The following is a 17,653-nucleotide window of genomic DNA, read 5'->3' as shown; positions in this document are numbered from 1 at the left end:
TTACAAGCAAGGGTTCATATTCCAGGTAAAGGGAGCGGTTCGGGCCTCATTGCCATCTGTATTGCTTAACCTACTATTAGGAACTGTGAACCCCGGCGAGTACTATTGACTGCCGTGTTCGACCGTCGTATTGACGGACCGCTTATGCTAACCTTAAGAGAATAACACAGAATCGCGACTGTGTTTAGAATAGAAAGAAACAAGGTTTATGAAGAAGTTAGGAAGTCTGGAAAACTTAGAGAGAAGTTAGAGAAACATTTAGAGAGAGAAAGCTATTATGAAATTTTATGATATTTCAAGTTGTGATTTCTTACAAGGGGTACACACTTATTTATAGGAGGATTTAAGGCGCTGACATAAGCGCTTACCTCAGCGATACATCATCGCTTACATCATTGCTTACATAATCATTACATCAGCGATTACATCATCGCTTACATCATTATTTATTTTACATGATTTTAAACATATCATATTATATTTTATTTATTTTATATTTTCACATACCGTTTAATGATCCATTTCGAACTCCAGCATATGTTCTTCACAACATCCATAATGATCATCTGGACATTCATACGAGTCTTCAATCATTCGTGCATCTTCTCCTGGTTGAACATTTATGTAGAATTTGAACTTCTCTTCGATATCTTCAACATTTACTTCATCATCTGGGGATTGAGCGTCTTTGAAGTAATCGGCACAGTAATCTTGAGAAGTCACCTAGGGAGTTGTTTCTTCTTGTTTATCTTCTTTTGGACTGCTTGGTTTTCCTTTGTTGAACTTCATCATGTGATACTGTAAATCTTCATCAAGTTGCATCTGATAGTCGACCGGATAATAAACCCAGTTGGGTATGAACGGAATGGGGAACGTTTGTCTTGCATTGTTGAGGTGAAACGCATGAGTTTGAAAGTTCTCGTATGCTTCGTTGTCTTGAAGGTTGAAATCTGGACGAACTCCTCTTGAAAAATCGCCGTGATGAATAAGAGTTGGGAGAGCGAGGATTTTGCTTGTTTTGCGGTTGACCTTGACGGGACGATGAAAGAAGTAGATTGAATGTGGATTGAAGAATGGGTTGAGTCCACCTCTCTTCAGCTTTTTGAATGTTAGATTTGTCGCATTTGCGGATCTTCGTAGTTTTCCACTCCAGACAGTCAATGGTGAAAACCACCTTAGGAACGTTGAGAAGCTGTCTCTTTTGTCTTGAACTGTAACATCTTGGGAAATGAAGACATATCCATTTCTATACGAATTTTTAAATTGTCTCTTTTCAACTTTAGTTTGGTAAGTGGGTAAGGTTTGTAAGTTTTTTTTCTTGTTAGGTTTCGTGTTTCCTATGTAACCTTTTATTATTTGTGGAAATTAAAAAAATAAAAAAAATGAAATGTGAAATGTTTATTACGCAAATTCAAATGGTCCTCTATTATTAGACCGAGTCAAAGCGTGTCAGAGGCCACATCTGATTTCAAGTATATTCATACTATTATAAAACAATTTTGAAAGTCTTAATTTTCTGTTTTCGTGGTAAAAAGAGTTTGATTCACTAATTTTATAATGACGATTAGGTTTACCTAACTTTTGCAGTAATTAATTCATTACCGTTACCGATACGTTGTTCAAAGAATCAAATATATATGATGTCCACATCATCATCCAAATCATCATATTTTAATTTTGTGTAGATTCTACATATTTTATTTTCTTGTAACTCTGAAATTCCTTTAAATACACTGAAAACACCGACCATTCGGTTGAGAAAGACACCATCTTCACCAGGTCAGAACAGTCTGTAAAGAATGATACCTCTTGATTATCTGCACCAATCATACACTTCATCACCCAATGGAGGGCCTCGACTTCTGCATGTAGTGGAGATAGACTTCTACGGAGGTTTGCAGCACCCATGGTTGGCGGTTCTCCATTTGATGATGTACATAACCATCCTGTACCGGAGAACTTATCACTTTCTTTCCATGATTCATCCACAAAACAACGGTATCCCGAATAAAAATGAAATTAAAACAATAACAAAAAAGTTAAATTAAATATTAAAAACGAAAAAATAAATATACAACAAAACATATAAATTTTTTGAATAAAGATTGGATAAATTTAAAATTAGATTATTATAACTTAACTTATAATGAGTAAATAGTTTTTAATGACTAAAGATTAGGAAAAAAAAACTTATCATATATTTAAATGGTACAACAATCATTTTTAAGAGTTACAATTATTTAATAGAATAAAAAAATAAGAGTTAAATGAAAATACCAAATTTAAAAGTTTTTACTTAAAATACAAAAAATAATTCATTTCTAAAAAATATACATTTAAAATTTGAGAATATATTTGTTAATGTTAAAGTATCATGATACCGATTAAAAATAAGAATAATAAAAAATCACTATTAAAAATAAAGTAATATAATCGAATAATAAAACTGTGTAATAATAATATTTGAGAATGCTATTTGGAAATTAGAAGTAAGAATAATTTTATTTTTAGAAAAGATAAACGTATTTTTAAATTAGAATAATTTTTACGAGTTTGTAAGTTACACATTTTAAGAAAATCAATATTAAGAATACTATCTAGAATTATAATATATGTCAAATTATATACGTGAAAAGAAAACTTTGTATTTTTCAAATGGTCAAGATAAAATGCAAAATTTGACGTTAAAATACGTTGTTTATGAATATGAATGAGTTCATATATGAGATTTGTTGTCTTTAAAACAATTTTATATGTACCAAAACATAGTCAAAGAAACTTTATGACAAACATTCTCCATGACAGATTTTTTTATGTTCATTTTAATAAAAAGATAATGCAACTTATAAAAAAAAAGTATTGAAAGATAGGAAAAAAAACACAGATATGACATATCTTGATAACTAGTTCATAGTCGAGTATGTTATATGTGAACTAAGATAAGGTGAAAAATAATAAATATCGGTAGACGACGAGTGAATAGAAAAGAGCGAGAGAAATCGTAGTAAAAAGTGTGAGAATTTTTTTACTACTTTAGAAAGGTAATGCACATGAATAAAGTAAAATCTTTTAAAATTCAAATGATTATATTTATACTCAAAAATTTGTATTGATAAAAAATTTAAATTAAAATTCCGCACAACGCGCGGGTACATAAACCACTGATAATAATAATAGGGTGCTTTGGATAATTTTACAGTTTTTCACTAATTAGATACTAGTAATATACTATTACGGTCAAAACGCATGTTAAGGCTTTTGTTTGGTCTAATAACATTCTTTCTTTATTATAGCAACCTCGAGACTCGAGTCGAGACCATGGAATTTGTCTTTAAGAAGACAACATTTGTATGAAAACGATATTTTCAATTTAAAAAAAAAAAACAAAAATCTGATTGAGAATGATGATGATACTCGTCGCCTCCGCGTAAGTAGCTGCGTTAATCTCAAGAAGACGAAACCAAATCTTTTTGTTTTGTTCAATTCTCTCACAACCACAAGAAGACGATTTTGTATTCTTGTTTCCAAACTGGTAAAGTTGGTTTCTTAGTTATTTGGTTTTTTCCCCTAAAGCTGGTAAATTTCTCAGTGATACTTCCTTTTCTGGGAGCTTCTTCGCTGCTTTACTCAATTCTTTTTAGGGTTCAACCCACAAAGTTTGAGCCTTTTTTTTGATTTGCAGAGTCCTCTGTGTGTCTTGGTTTCTCTCTTGATCAAGGTCTGCTTGCGTTTTATGTATCTTACTCGCTAGATAGATGTGTCTGTAGCATTTATTATTTACTGGTACAAGTGTGAATCTTTCCCAGAATTAAGTCTTGTATCAAGAAGCTCCCAAATAATTTTTGGGATTGGTGTAGTTGTTAACATGTATATATATTCTAGGGATTGAATGTTGAATGACTCGTGGTTCCTTCTCTTTCTCTGTGTCTTGGTTGTTATATTCAATTGATTGTCTTATAAAGATAGTTGCTTTGGCTCTGTTATTCACGAGCATTATAAAGTTGGTAGCTTGTGCTTGTAGAATCTGAGATGGGCGAGCCACTGGGACTGCTCCAGGTGACTGTTATTCAAGGAAAGAAACTGGTGATCCGAGATTTCAAGTCAAGTGATCCTTATGTGATTGTCAAATTAGGAAATGAGGTAAGTTTGGTCAGTGTTTTGCATTATTCTTGGCAATTAGAACAAGTGTTTGTGTTTCTACCAAGGAAAGAAGTGTCTTGTTGTGTTTATTTATCGGTTGATGTGTTGTTTTGAAAACCAGTCAGCCAAGACCAAAGTGATCAACAATTGCCTGAATCCAGTGTGGGATGAGGAACTCAGCTTTACACTGAAAGATCCTGCAGCAGTACTCGCATTGGTATGTCTACATATCTTCATGAATCTTTCCTTTTGTGACCATCATGATCATGATACTGAGATTGTTAATGGGGTGGTGCAGGAAGTGTTTGATAAAGATAGGTTCAAGGCAGATGACAAGATGGGTCATGCCTCTCTCAGCCTTCAACCGCTTATCTCAGTTGCTAGGCTAAGACATGTAGTCCGCATTTCCTCTGGCGAGACAACGCTTAGGAAAGTGTTACCGGGTCCAGAGAACTGCGTATCTCGGGAGAGCACAATCAGTTGCATAGACGGAGAGGTGGTGCAGAGCGTGTGGCTGAGGCTGTGTGCTGTTGAATCGGGTGAGATTGAGTTGAAGATAAAGTTGATTGATCCTCCTGGAACAAACAAGTAGCAATAGGGTATTTTATGTTAGTCTGTAACACGAGACCGTTTGTCTAGTATAATTGCAACATCAGTGTGGTCTTGTCTTGTTTCCAAGTGTGCCTTTGTGACCACTCACCAATTTATTAGAAATCTTTGAGATACGTTATGCCGCTCTCATCCCGTAGCTTGTTCCTTTTTTCCTTGTGTGTACATTTTGAGTGTTTTGATGGAAACTCCAGGTAAACTAACCATCAATGGCAGATTCTCATATCTCTCTACCTTAATAAAACACTTGGAAGAAATTATCTGGCAACAAAGCTATCACGCATACCAAAGTTGTGGTGGTGGAACCGACACTGATATTGGTATCTTACGTCACGCACACACTTTGTTGTTATCTCTATATCCACCTTTTTCTTTTTTGGCTCAATTATGATCTTTCTCTTTCTCGTTTCCTCGTAATCTTAACACAAGCCTGATCGTCCTCATCAGCCACCAAACCAAAGGTGTTGCATTTTTCTTTCACCAAGAACTCAAAAACTGTGATCTTTCTTTTGATTCTCAACATCTCTGCATTTTCTGAATTGGCTCAGACATAATTTCTTCGGTGACTTCCATGGCTCCGCATGTCTCTGATGATTCCCTACAGCCTCGAGGTTCTCTGTTTCTCCTGTCTTTACGAGCTTGTTGTTCTGTTCCAGTTTACTGTTTTCTGGTTGGATCATCATGTATTATCCTTTGATCCAGCAGTAATGGCTACTTACAGTTGAGTTCTGGTGTGTGTAGATGTTTGTGTTGTGGGAGTGGCGCGAACGCCTATTGGGGGCTTCCTTGGCTCCCTCTCGTCTTTGACTGCCACAAGACTTGGGTCCATAGCCATTCAAGGTAGTTTAGTTATATTACTACTCTCTGTCTTTGATTCAGCCAAGTTATCATTCTCTTATACTGCTTCTCTCATAGCCGCACTTAAGAGAGCACATGTTGATCCGGCCCTTGTGGAAGAGGTCTTCTTTGGCAATGTCTTAACTGCCAATCTTGGGCAAGCACCAGCAAGACAGGCTGCACTTGGTGCTGGGATTCCCTATTCTGTGATCTGCACCACTATCAACAAAGTCTGTGCTGCAGGAATGAAATGTAATAACCTTTTATTTATTACTCCAGATGATCATTCAAACGGTCTATATATCACTGCTTTTCCTTCACTTGTAATCTCAGCTGTAATGCTAGCGTCTCAAAGTATTCAGCTCGGCTTGAATGATGTTGTTGTTGCTGGTGGGATGGAGAGCATGTCAAACGTACCTAAGTACCTCCCGGACGCAAGGTACTTTCTGAGTTTCCTAACTCAAACTTTGTAGAAAAAAAATCTAAGAGAGGCAGATTCTTTCGATCTGTTTTCTCATCTCTGATTCTTGTTAGCAGAAGGGGTTCTCGATTAGGCCATGATTCTGTCGTTGATGGTATGATGAAAGATGGACTTTGGGATGTATACAATGACTTTGGAATGGGAGTTTGTGGAGAAATATGCGCTGACCAGCACCATATTACAAGAGAAGAACAGGTCACTCATGTTCAACCTTGATCTGTCTTTCCAGTTTGTTCCCGTGGACTCATTACTGATGATGAGACTGTCTCGCTGTCGTACAAAATTTTTCTTTTCCTAGGATGCATATGCTATCCAGAGCTTTGAGCGTGGTATTGCTGCGCATAACACTCAGTTGTTCGCTTGGGAAATTGTTCCGGTACACCTCTCCTTTCCCTGCATTCCAGGAATTCACTTTATGGCATTGTGATGGAATATTGTTCATACACTCATATTGATAGGTCGAAGTTTCTACTGGAAGAGGAAGGCCTTTGGTAGTTATTGACAAGGATGAAGGACTGGGGAAGGTAAATAGTTTAGGAACCGCTGCTTCTCTTAGGATACTTTTGATTGATTTTAACTTTGTTTGGCATGAACCAGTTTGATGCAGCCAAGTTAAAAAAGCTTAGACCAAGTTTCAAGGAGGATGGGGGATCAGTCACTGCTGGAAATGCATCAAGCATAAGGTCATCTTTTATCTCTCAACTTTGTTTCTTCATTTGTAACTCTGCATGCATTTTGTGTTGTTTACTTCCAACAGCCACTTATTGGCTCTGGTTTACGTTGGTGGACAGTGATGGTGCGGCAGCATTAGTGCTGGTGAGTGGAGAGAAGGCTCTTGAGCTTGGACTGCATGTCATCGCTAAGATTAGAGGATACGCTGATGCTGCTCAGGCACCAGAGTTGTTCACAACCACGCCAGCTCTTGCTATTCCTAAAGCTATAAAGCAGGCTGGTTTGGATGCATCACAAGTGGATTACTATGAAATAAACGAAGCCTTTTCTGTAATCGCATTTACTGAGCTCTCAGTGTTTTATAGTTGCTGGGTATGTATATAGAGGTATGACTTTGGCTTGTTTCCCTCACAGGTTGTAGCTCTGGCCAATCAGAAACTGCTGGGATTAGATCCTGTGAGTCATGAAACAAGTACAGTTGTGGATGTTGCAGACTTAATGTTCAGTCTCTGATGATGTATATATAAACAGGAACGGCTGAATGCGCATGGAGGGGCAGTTTCACTGGGACATCCATTGGGATGCAGCGGTGCTCGTATCTTGGTCACATTATTGGGGGTAAGTCGTAAGACCAGGCAACAATGGTATTGAATTGAATCCATCCTGTAAATGTGGTTGAATACTTCTGATTCAGGTGTTGAGAGCAAAGAAGGGAAAGTATGGAGTGGCATCAATATGCAACGGAGGAGGAGGAGCATCAGCAATTGTCCTTGAGTTCATGTAAGCCCCCTCTTTAACTCTGGTAAGCAAAGCATTAGCACAAGCAAGAGATTACATGTCCATTAATGCTTCCCAACACAGTACTTTTAACTTCAACTTGTTGACAGGTCGGAGAAGACAATCGGATATTCGGCACTCTGAAGCCAAGAGATGTTGTTTTATAACGCAAAGCGTATGTATATGGGTAAGTCTGTGTCACAAGACTGTTTAACTTTGTACTTGAGAGAGATGCAATAAAAGTATGTTAGAAAATGAGACGTGTAATGTCTATAAAGTAGATAGATTTACACAATCCGAGGTAAATTGTTGAAGCCAATGATGTTTTACCTTGACCAACAAATAAAAGATACTCTATTAAAGATAATCTGAGGCAAGAGCCTTCGAAGGAGTTTTGAGGACTTCAGAGGAAATCGATAATCAGATAAGTTGAGCATAACCTAGAAGCCTAAAACTGTTGATGTTCAGCCAAAGAGCAGAGCAAAGACCAAAAGAATCACAGCACTCACCCAGATGCTTAGGGAAATGAGAGGTAGATTTCCCACAAATAAATTTGCTACATTAAGAGGATCAAATAATACTATACATAAAACCAGAAGTGCATTCAGTTCAAGATTTATTCTCTTCTTTTCGCTTTACATTTGCATGGCTAGGGAGCGGACACAGCTCAGTACTCGCTTACTCATTTGAATTGCTAGCTCACCTGTAAAATATATATATATCTTAAATGTGGAGGCACAGAAGGAATTCCCTCAGAAGCATTCAGAGGTCATCATCTGCCAGTGTTTCATGACTGGCTTTTCTGTCATCAATGGACATGGCCAGACCGTTGCGGTTCTCAAACTTGTGCAGTTCCGATTCTATGGTTTTGGCTATCACACAACGTTCAGCTTCAGGCTCAGGAAAACCCACGTGGAACGATCCTTGCTTTGCAGGTTCTGCTTGTCCCCGGGTTTCATAATGGTGCTTCACATAGTTGTATAGCTGTTGATGGAAGGGATGATCGATAGAAAAACAATTTGCGCTCTGAGTGTGGTGAGATGACCCAGAGCTTCCACTTCTACAGAAATGTGGGAGGGATGTGAAGTCCATAATCTACGAGAACCACAAGAGTTTTAGACAAGTTGCATTTCACAGCAAGATCATAAAAAAGAAGATGCATATACATATACCTTCAATAATTCATCCTTTCCGCATCCGGATAAGACATGAACTTTTTTCCGTGTCCTCTCTTGTAAAAGAGGTTTTACAACCTGCTAGGAGCTCAATGAGATACACATACGTGCTAAGTAGCTTAACACCCTGAGTTACAAACAAAAGTGAATCAAAGAGGCTTATGGCTTACCTTCCAACATGCGGAAAATATATATGGAGCGTTCACAACATAGTAAGTATTTGTCTTCTCTGGATAGTTGAGATCATCGATGGTCGATATGATAGTCACTAACTGCATTAATGTGAACACTGAAGTTATTAATAAAAAAGTATGCTAATGAATTTAACATCTTTGCAGTATCATTATTCATGAAGCAACTTTGTCCACAGACATGGACTACCATACCTTGATTTGGCTTAGCGCTGAAAGCTTCAACCCCGTCATATCTAGAACCTTGACGCAGGTGGTGATTGGCCGCCCATTCTTCTTAGAGATAGAAGGCTGTAACAGTGTTTTACTCATTACATCAAGAGAGAAAACCGCAAAAAGAAGAGAGTGTAGTCATCTGCCATGTACTCACCAGTAATACACGGTCTCTATATTCATTGATTTGTATGTGGGACTGGACATAGTAGTGAACCTGTATGTGGAAGAAGAGAAGCACATTCATTTTTTGTTCGTCATCTGATTGTCAAAAGTGCGAGAAAACAATGACAGCGTCTTACAGAAGCTTTGTCGAATGTGCTGAGGCCAACGCCAATAGCAAAGACAGGCAAGCCCTAAACATCAAGGCAGAAGCAAATCAAGAAGAAAGAATCTGTTTTGATCAGAAAAGGCAATGGAACCATGGGTACTTGGAAGGCTACCTCTTTGGTGTAACCTGACATTCCTATGAGTTGAGAATCTCGTACGTCCCTATACAACTCAGTAGGAACAATAGGTTTCTGCAGAAACCAAAAACATAAAAGATCAAGTTTCAGCACTCAAACCAGAACAGACCAAGGAAAGAGGGAATGAATTTAACTCACGGATAGGATACTGTCAATTTCATTATCCACCCTCCAACGCAAACACTCAACCAGCTGAAAGTGAGTTAGAAACGGTGTAATCAGACAAGACAAACTGTGGAGTCACTCAAACCACATAAAAAGTTTTGGAGACGTACCATTGTGTGAGCTTTGCATACGTTCCAGTCTCGTGCTTTCAGAAAACGACCCAAATTCTCTCTCAGAAATCCCTGATGGACTCTCTGCAGATCCACAAAAATACCTTCCTTAAAGGTTTAGTTTTTAACCACTATTATAGAAAAAACCAGTCATAGATTCAAACCCAAATCAAATTTGAGTCCACCTAAACTTAAACCTTTATGAGAAATTTTATGGAGAATCTAATGCATCTGTGATCTGCTCAGTTGTTTCTAAGAACAGCTCTAACAAAAGAAAAAACGAACATACCTCATATGTTTCCTTCAATGGCTCCTCAACTAGCACAAACAAATTTGACCAGATTCAGTATTTACTAATTAGAAATCAAAGAAGAAACAGAGAAAAGGTCAGACCTTGATCCATCAGCTCTTGGAATTCATCAATGGCTTCTTCTGAAACGATCCCCATTGTTTTGGCTCACTTCCTCTGCAACCAAACAGAATTGCCCAGAAAATAATATGAAATCTCCAAGATCGACTCTTTTTTTGTTTCTCCTTTTTGTCACTTTGCACCAAACTATGAGTCCATCATTAAAGGTCAAAGAGGTGGTAGGAGAAGAGAAACGACCCAACAGAGATATACACTTTTAATAACCAAGTAGGAGACGAACTACTTTGATTAAGACTGGTCGTGACCAAAAATTAATAAGCAGCTTCTGATTTCTTCTGTGGGATTTGTTGAATAATCCATCAAACTCCCAAAACCCATTTGATTTCCTCTTCCTCCTCTTTGTGTGTGGTTCTTGGTCAATGGCACAAGTAAAAAGTCTGTTCCTTTTTTTCGTTGAGGAAGGTTCAAACTTTGAAATAGTAGAGGAAAATTCTATCGTAGGGTGAAATTCTACAACTTGCTAAAGCTTTGTACCATGTAGGCATGGACTTTCAGATTTCGGATCGGATATATTCGGATTCGGATAATTTTGGTATGAGAGTTTATTATCCGTTCGGATTTTATGACTTTTTGGTTCGGTTTCGGTTCAGATATATTCGGATTCAGATAATTTGGTAGGAGAGTTTATTATCCGTTCGGATTTTATGAGTCATCGGTTCAGTTTCGGTTCGGATAGGTGTCGGATTCGGATCAGTTTTAGAGAAAAAAAAAAAACTAAAAAATTGTTCAATTTAAATAAAAATTGGTTTAGTCTTACTAAAATTTGGTAAAATTTCACAAAAATATGTATAATTTTAACAAATGTAACTAAAAAAATTTCGAAATCTAGGTTATTTAACATATTTTTGTTATTTGCTATAAAATTACAACTAAATATAACTAATAGTTTTGGATATATAATTTTATTTTCGGTTTTCGGTTTGGATGGGGTTCGGATCAGGTAATTCGGATAGGAAAATTCATTATCCGTTCGGGTTTTGTGACTATTCGATTCAGATTCGGTTCTGAATTTTTTGAATCGGTTTTCGGATTTCGGATTTTATGCTAGCCCTAGTACCTTGTATGAACTGGTAGCTGATTTGGTGAGCCTTGTCATTTATTGGAAAAAGAAAAAGATCAAAAGATAGATAGATAATGGTATTCAAAGTTGGTCTCTTTTTATTTTTACTGCTTTTTGGGTCAAATATTCAAAGTTGTCTTTTTTAGAAACGTTTTAATTACTTTTCAAGTGAATTAGTATAAGGGATGTATAAAGAAGAGCAAATTTGTGGCGTATTAGAAGGTTTAGGGGCCGGAGAGATGGCATGGATGAGTTGCTTTATGGGTTATTCAAAGGTCAATATCTTTGTATGGCCTATCACATAAAAAAGTCTTTCTTTGATTTGCAATTCAAAAGACGCAACAACTTTGGTTTTTGGCTCTTTGCTTTGCTTCTTTAATCCATCTTTGTGCTTAGTTGGCCATTGAATGCGAGTTATGTGTGACTATGAATCATGGACAGCAGCGAAACAGACTTGGTGGGCCACTTCTCTTTTGGGCCTAAAACTAAGAGCAAGCATAAAATTAGTCAAAAACTTTGCCCATCACCTAAATATGCCAGCTTTCATCTTTTGGGTCAAAAAAACGATCTATTAAGGGCTTGGAGGATTTTCTTAAATGTAAGAGAGAAAGCATCATAGTTTAATAGCTGCTGATGTACAAGGTTTTGTTGTTGCAATTTTTATGTGTGTTTGACTTTTGATTATTAAAGTATAAAGATTCCTGCTTGAGATTCGGATATTCGACCTTGTACACATATGCATCTTTGATTGTTTATGCTTAAACACTTGCCAGTTGCCAATAAGCAACGAGCAAGCAAAGGACGTTGACCCATTTTTATAGTTTCACATTCTTGACCATGAAAAACTATGAGAAATGATGTAAAATAGACACTTTTTTAACAAATAATTTGCAAAGTAGGTAGTTTTTTTAGAAATTAGAAGGATAGACACTTTTCTCTTTCCTCTCTAATACAACTTTCTCTCTAATAGAGATTTTAGTAAATGACTTATATATCCTTTGTTGTTTTGTTATGTAGCAAGACAAAGACAAAACTATTATTTTTTCTCTTTCTTTTTTTAACTTAAACTTAAATACTTTTATTTTGTTTTGTTTTGTTAAAAATTCTTCATAAAAAATTACATAAACATATTAATCTTTAAAATTTTATTACATAAACATATTAATCTTTAAAAATTTTAAGTGAATCTTAAAAGTTCAATTTTGCTATATTTTACATTTTTTTAATTTAATCTCAATCCGTCGGTGTACACAATAATGTAAAAAATGGTCTACAAATTGTAGTGTACGGCGATAATATAAAAAATTAATGTATATTATTAATGTTAAAGTGGTATACAATATGTAAACAGTATACAAGATGGTGTACAAACGACAATTGATAGAGGTGTACATGTACATAATACGATGGTGTACGGAGATGATGTAAAATATGGTGTACATAAAACGATGAGATAGTATGTCGCACCATATACCACCTCGTGTGTAGTCTACAATATCGTACACCCACCTATTTTGTACTTGTACATCACATACAAAGAAAGAACCATTTTTGTCAAGTGATAATGTATAAAAAAATATTTACACAATAGTGTACGAGATTGGTGTACAGAGGAGTGTACAAACGTTAGTGTACACTACGTAGAAATGTACAAACATTATTTCAATTTAATGGTATACACAATCGTGTTTGTATTAATATTATGAACAATAATTACTTCAATTTACAAATATAAGACAAATCGATGTACTTAATGACTTGGTGTACAAGTTAGTGTACAAAACTATGTTTAAAATGCTGGTGTACGAGATTGGTAGCAGAATATATACAAGTCATCTTTTTTTTTTAAGATTCTTTTTAAAAAAAAGAAAACAAAAAAGATTAAGAAAAAAAAAAGTAATGATATAATATAATTTGATCCAATAATATAAAAGATTTGAACCCACACAAAAACTAACTCACAAAAGACAAGGGGTAAAATGGTATTTGACTTCTTTCTTGTCTTTTAGTCTATTACACACCACTTCTATCTCACAAAAGAAATAAAAAGTGTCTATTTCACAAATTTCTAAAAAAACTACATATTTCTCAAATTACTTTTATAAAATGTCTACTTTGCTAAAAAGCCCAAAAACTATATATCTTTCTAAAGTTGGATGATGCAAATGTATAATCAAATTTTGTTATACTTACGGAATTTATTTTATTATAAATTGACACATACGTGGGTGGATAAACCTTGTATACGGAAATCGTCATGATATGTAAAAGGTTCAATGTCTTGAAAAGTTCAGGCTTTCACAAACCTCACACGCAAAAATACACCACAATCATCAGGTCATACATTCCACAAGCACATGTAGATTGCACATATATATATTAAAGGAAAGGAAGAATATTTGATGCGGCAGAGAGGGCAAAAGAAGAGCAAAAAAGTCAACGAGAAGAAAACTTGAAATGCAACGGAGGAGCAATGAGATAGAGGAGGAGGAGGAAGATGGAAGGAGAGGACTGGAGAGCGTGAGAGAGAGCCAGTTGGAAGGGAGAAGCAGCGGAACAGTGTCGATGAATGGAGAGGACTCCGTCTATGTTGGGGTTGGGAAAGGAGACTCGAGCATGGAGGCATTGCGTTGGGCTATTGACAATCTTATGACTTCTTCTTCTACTCTTCTTTTCCTCATCCATGTCTTCCCTGAGACTCGCTTCATTCCTTATCCCTGTCTGTATATATCCTTCTCGTCCATTTGTTACCTTTGATTAAATGTGCGTCCCTGCACTCAAGTGTATGTATGATCCGTGTAGTGGGAAGGCTGACGAGGGAGAAAGCAAGTCAAGAACAAGTAGAAAGCTTTATGTCTCAGGAAAGGGAAAAGAGAAGAACTCTGTTGCTCAAGTTCCTTCATACCTGCTCTGCTTCCAAGGTCCCATTTCTCCCTTTCTCTCTATTTTGGTGTTGTTTGGATGCTTAAGAGTGGATCAAGATATATAGTTTGCTAACATATGAGAGAGTAAGTGAGGAACAGGTGAAGGTGGAGACAATACTGGTTGAGAGTGACTCTGTGGCTAAGGCTGTACAAGACCTCATTACCATTCTTAACATTAAGAAGCTTGTTCTTGGGATCGACAAGTCTAATGCTAGGTAATATACACAAGTATGAACCCCACAACTCTTTCAGTTGTCAGATGACAGGACACCCTTCTCTCTTTATGGCTTCTTGTAGGAAAGCAACGACGATGAAAGGAAACAGTGTCCCTGAACTGATAATGAGGAGCTCCGCAGCAGACGTGTGTGAGGTTAAAGTCATATGCCAGGGAAAAGAGATAAATATGGAGCAGGCGACGATGGCGAGAAGCCCAGCTAAGTCCCCAATAGCACATCGACAAAAGAAAGATCAACCCGTTGACCCTTTTGCTTGCATTTGCTTTATCAGTAAGCCCAAAACTAACAGATAATAATGTAAAGAGAGATCAAGATGCAGAGACAATACATTTGATGTTACTGCGTTTTGTCATTCGATAGAGTAAGTGAAAAGGAATTCTGATAAAAACTAATAAGGTTACGAGAAACAGTTACAACATTTTTATAAACTACAGCAGCTTATGCATACAAACAAGCATACAATTCATGGCAATCTATAAAGAGCGAAACATCAACACCTGATAATCATCTTTACCACAGAGTCTTTAAAGGAAGAATAGAGTAACATATGTCTAACCGTAACGCTAGAAGAAATCAAATTCCAAATAGTTATCAGATCCTTTCTGAGCATTCAGAACCAAACCGGCTGATGTCTTCTGGCTTGATGGTGCCTCTGCAACACTCACAGGTCCCTTTTCCAGCTCAACCGGCTTTGGGATTTCCGGTGGAGTCGCACACCGAATCAAAGCCCAGTTCACACCTTCAAAGAATGGGTGCTGCTTAACCTCAGTGGCTCCCCGTTTGAACCCCAGCCGCTGCTGCGGCTCCTTCATGAGCAAGCCCCGGATGAGGTCTCTTGCTGCAAAACTCACCACAGGTGTTTCTGGGAACCGCAGAGGCTGACCCACCACATTGAACAGTGTTTGTCGGTTTCCCGAGCCCTTGAAAGGCGTTCTCCCAAAGAGAAGCTCGTAAAGGAAGATCCCAAAAGTCCACCAATCCACTGCACTGCCATGCCCTTCGCCTTTGATGATCTCTGGGGCCAAGTACTCGTGCGTGCCCACAAATGACATGGACCGTGCATCGGTTGGCTCGGCTACCAGCTCTGGCAATGGCCTAACCTGATTCGCGGTGTCATTCTTGGGTTTACGGTCTTTCTTAGATTTGCTTGAGAACAAACGTGGGGAGAAGCAAGTGGTGGGGACGGTGCAAGACGGTTGAATGCAGGAGGGTTCAATGCAAGCGGGCTGCACACAGTAAACATTTTTTCGTAATGGATCTGACTCGATGGCGGCAGATTTCACTAGAGTGGGGCTGACAAGACAGCGGAGTGAAAGGTCAAAATCAGAGAGCATTATATGTCCGTCTTCCCGAACTAGAACGTTTTCGGGCTTAAGATCGCGATACACAATCCCAAGCATGTGCAGGTATTCCAAAGCTAGCAATGACTCTGCTATGTAAAATCTGCGACACATTGAAAACAAAACCCTCAGTGAGATGAGAATAAGAAACAAAGTAAATGGCTTGATCCCAAAATATTCTCTTTTGATATTTATCCAATACTTTGTAATAAGATAAAATCAAAGGAAATGCTAATCTTGACAGACAAAGGAAAGATGACTCACTTTACGGCTTGCTCAGAAAAATGCTTCCCCGGCTGGCGTTGCCTGAGAGTATGCAAATCTCCTCCGGGACAGAATTCCATCACCAGGCACGAGAACTTGTCAGTCTCAAAGTGAGTGTAGAGGGTAGGGAGAAACGGATGATCCAAAGACTGGAGAATCTCTCTTTCGGTCTGAGCTCGGAGAAGCTTCTTGCGACTGGCAAGGGATGTCTTGTCCATAACCTTCATAGCAAAGTAACACTTAGTACCGCTCAGCTCAGAGAGATAAACACTCCCAATGTCCCCGCAGCCTAGCCTCTTAAGGAGCCTGAAATGGCTAAGACCTAAAACCCCATCCCGAACCCTAACAGCCTGGATTGCTTCCCATCTCAAGTCGTTGGCCTTGTGGGGTTTGTTGACAGTGCTACTAAAGCTGCTGCAACTACTCTCGTCACTGACATCACTGCTTGTGCTTCCTCTGCAGATACTGCTCTTGCCACTCTCCATGAAATCAAGGCGGCCACTTAGCTTGGCACTTCCACTTGTCTTGCCAAGACTGCTGGTACCATCACTCATTTTGGCTGAAGCAGAGCTGGTCTTGACACTGCCAAAGCCAGATGTTTTCTTTTCATCAATGGTCAATGAATCTACATGCTCAAGAACGGTTGATAGGGAGCTAAAATCGGGTTTACAAACAGCTGGGTCACTAGATCGCTTCCTAAAAGACTCTGGCAACCGTTTACTCTCCGGAATTCCAACAGCACTTGGATTTGTTACTGATCTTTGTAACTGCGTCGGCTCAAAAATCTCGGCTTTGGCTGACTTAGTATTACTACTATTTGAAGAGGAGCGCTTCTGAGCTTCGATTTCAGCTTTATGAGCACTGGGTTTACGAGTAGACGCCATTGGGACACAAAATAGATTATCTTTAGCTAACGGGAAAGACACATCTTCCTTCAAACCCTAGTTGGATCATGAGAACAAGTTAGAAGAAGAACAAAGCCCCACAGCACAAAACTAATGTCTTTGATGTACAAGTAAAAAGAAAGAAAAAAACGCAGATCCCAAATGGGAGAGACGTGATTTCAGGTCGACGAAGATCTAAAATGAGAAGAATAAGACAAGGGAGATCTGGAAACAAGGTAAAGGTAGTAACTTTAGGAGAAACCCTAGAAAGAAGGAGAGGAGGAAGGAGATACCTTGGGTGTGGATTGGCGCAGAGAAGATTCGAATAAGAGAGGAAAGTACAGTATATATGCTTGCTGCTACAATTACATGCATGATGATCAATCACTTCAGCTTCACCATCTCTGTTGCTCTACACACTTGTCATTTCGCCGGATACGGAGGGGAGGATCCAGTCAGTCACACAGCCAAGAGAGACTTACAAAAATAAATTAAAAGACTCTAAAAGCGCTAAGTTACAAGATAATACCTTTCGCCTTTTTTTTGTTTGTGTTAGTATAATACTAGTATTAAATTACATCAATTTTCTATATCCGTATTGGATACAAAAGAAAAAAGGGGTAAAGAGAGTGCGACCAAAAAAAAAAAAAAAAAAAGGAATTAGTGGCTGAATGATCA

General features: G+C 37.8%; 5 protein-coding genes across 10 annotated transcripts; 3 read left to right on the top strand and 2 right to left on the bottom strand.

The window, feature by feature from the left end:
• The first annotated feature begins 3,226 nt into the window (after positions 1-3,226).
• On the top strand, positions 3,227-4,937 carry LOC9301180 (protein C2-DOMAIN ABA-RELATED 11). Of its 3 annotated transcripts, XM_021028999.1 has the most exons (5): positions 3,347-3,532; positions 3,683-3,718; positions 4,022-4,140; positions 4,262-4,357; positions 4,439-4,937. In XM_021028999.1, the coding sequence occupies exons 3-5, from the start codon at positions 4,030-4,032 to the stop codon at positions 4,730-4,732; spliced, it is 501 nt and encodes a 166-aa protein (XP_020884658.1). In that variant the 5' UTR covers positions 3,347-3,532; positions 3,683-3,718; positions 4,022-4,029; the 3' UTR covers positions 4,733-4,937. The 3 variants fall into 3 exon arrangements, with proteins under 3 accessions (XP_002865106.1, XP_020884658.1, XP_020884651.1); XM_002865060.2 differs by lacking the exon at positions 3,683-3,718 and having other exon boundaries at positions 3,227-3,532; XM_021028992.1 differs by lacking the exon at positions 3,347-3,532 and having other exon boundaries at positions 3,549-3,718.
• A 168-nt stretch (positions 4,938-5,105) lies between these two features.
• On the top strand, positions 5,106-7,771 carry LOC9299401 (probable acetyl-CoA acetyltransferase, cytosolic 2). Of its 4 annotated transcripts, none has more exons than XM_021028962.1 (14): positions 5,106-5,210; positions 5,298-5,360; positions 5,491-5,589; positions 5,665-5,838; positions 5,920-6,025; positions 6,124-6,262; positions 6,366-6,443; positions 6,526-6,591; positions 6,665-6,750; positions 6,859-7,069; positions 7,154-7,195; positions 7,271-7,357; positions 7,434-7,519; positions 7,627-7,771. In XM_021028962.1, the coding sequence occupies exons 2-14, from the start codon at positions 5,321-5,323 to the stop codon at positions 7,658-7,660; spliced, it is 1,248 nt and encodes a 415-aa protein (XP_020884621.1). In that variant the 5' UTR covers positions 5,106-5,210; positions 5,298-5,320; the 3' UTR covers positions 7,661-7,771. The 4 variants fall into 4 exon arrangements, with proteins under 4 accessions (XP_020884621.1, XP_020884632.1, XP_020884614.1 ...); XM_021028973.1 differs by having other exon boundaries at positions 5,112-5,210; positions 7,434-7,541; XM_021028955.1 differs by having other exon boundaries at positions 5,187-5,360.
• A 259-nt stretch (positions 7,772-8,030) lies between these two features.
• LOC9301179 (SEC14 cytosolic factor) lies at positions 8,031-10,753 on the bottom strand. The gene is made up of 11 exons (XM_002863278.2): positions 10,231-10,753; positions 10,127-10,155; positions 9,838-9,921; positions 9,701-9,754; positions 9,539-9,616; positions 9,398-9,451; positions 9,253-9,312; positions 9,078-9,173; positions 8,862-8,963; positions 8,689-8,769; positions 8,031-8,611 (listed from the first exon to the last, which is right to left on the bottom strand). The coding sequence occupies exons 1-11, from the start codon at positions 10,283-10,285 to the stop codon at positions 8,279-8,281; spliced, it is 1,026 nt and encodes a 341-aa protein (XP_002863324.1). The 5' UTR covers positions 10,286-10,753; the 3' UTR covers positions 8,031-8,278.
• A 2,854-nt stretch (positions 10,754-13,607) lies between these two features.
• LOC9299400 (U-box domain-containing protein 37) lies at positions 13,608-14,905 on the top strand. The gene is made up of 4 exons (XM_021016015.1): positions 13,608-14,046; positions 14,130-14,248; positions 14,351-14,466; positions 14,549-14,905. The coding sequence occupies exons 1-4, from the start codon at positions 13,785-13,787 to the stop codon at positions 14,778-14,780; spliced, it is 729 nt and encodes a 242-aa protein (XP_020871674.1). The 5' UTR covers positions 13,608-13,784; the 3' UTR covers positions 14,781-14,905.
• LOC9299399 (serine/threonine-protein kinase D6PKL2) lies at positions 14,850-17,556 on the bottom strand. Its single transcript, XM_021016007.1, has 3 exons — positions 17,269-17,556; positions 16,092-17,032; positions 14,850-15,930 (listed from the first exon to the last, which is right to left on the bottom strand). Exons 2-3 carry the CDS (start codon positions 16,973-16,975, stop codon positions 15,051-15,053), a joined length of 1,764 nt encoding a protein of 587 aa, XP_020871666.1. The 5' UTR covers positions 16,976-17,032; positions 17,269-17,556; the 3' UTR covers positions 14,850-15,050.
• Between the last annotated feature and the right edge of the window lie 97 nt (positions 17,557-17,653).

This window comes from Arabidopsis lyrata (genome assembly GCF_000004255.2).
Source record: "Arabidopsis lyrata subsp. lyrata unplaced genomic scaffold ARALYscaffold_8, whole genome shotgun sequence".
NCBI lineage: Eukaryota > Viridiplantae > Streptophyta > Magnoliopsida > Brassicales > Brassicaceae > Arabidopsis > Arabidopsis lyrata.
This window is presented reverse-complemented; position numbering and strand designations above follow the sequence as displayed.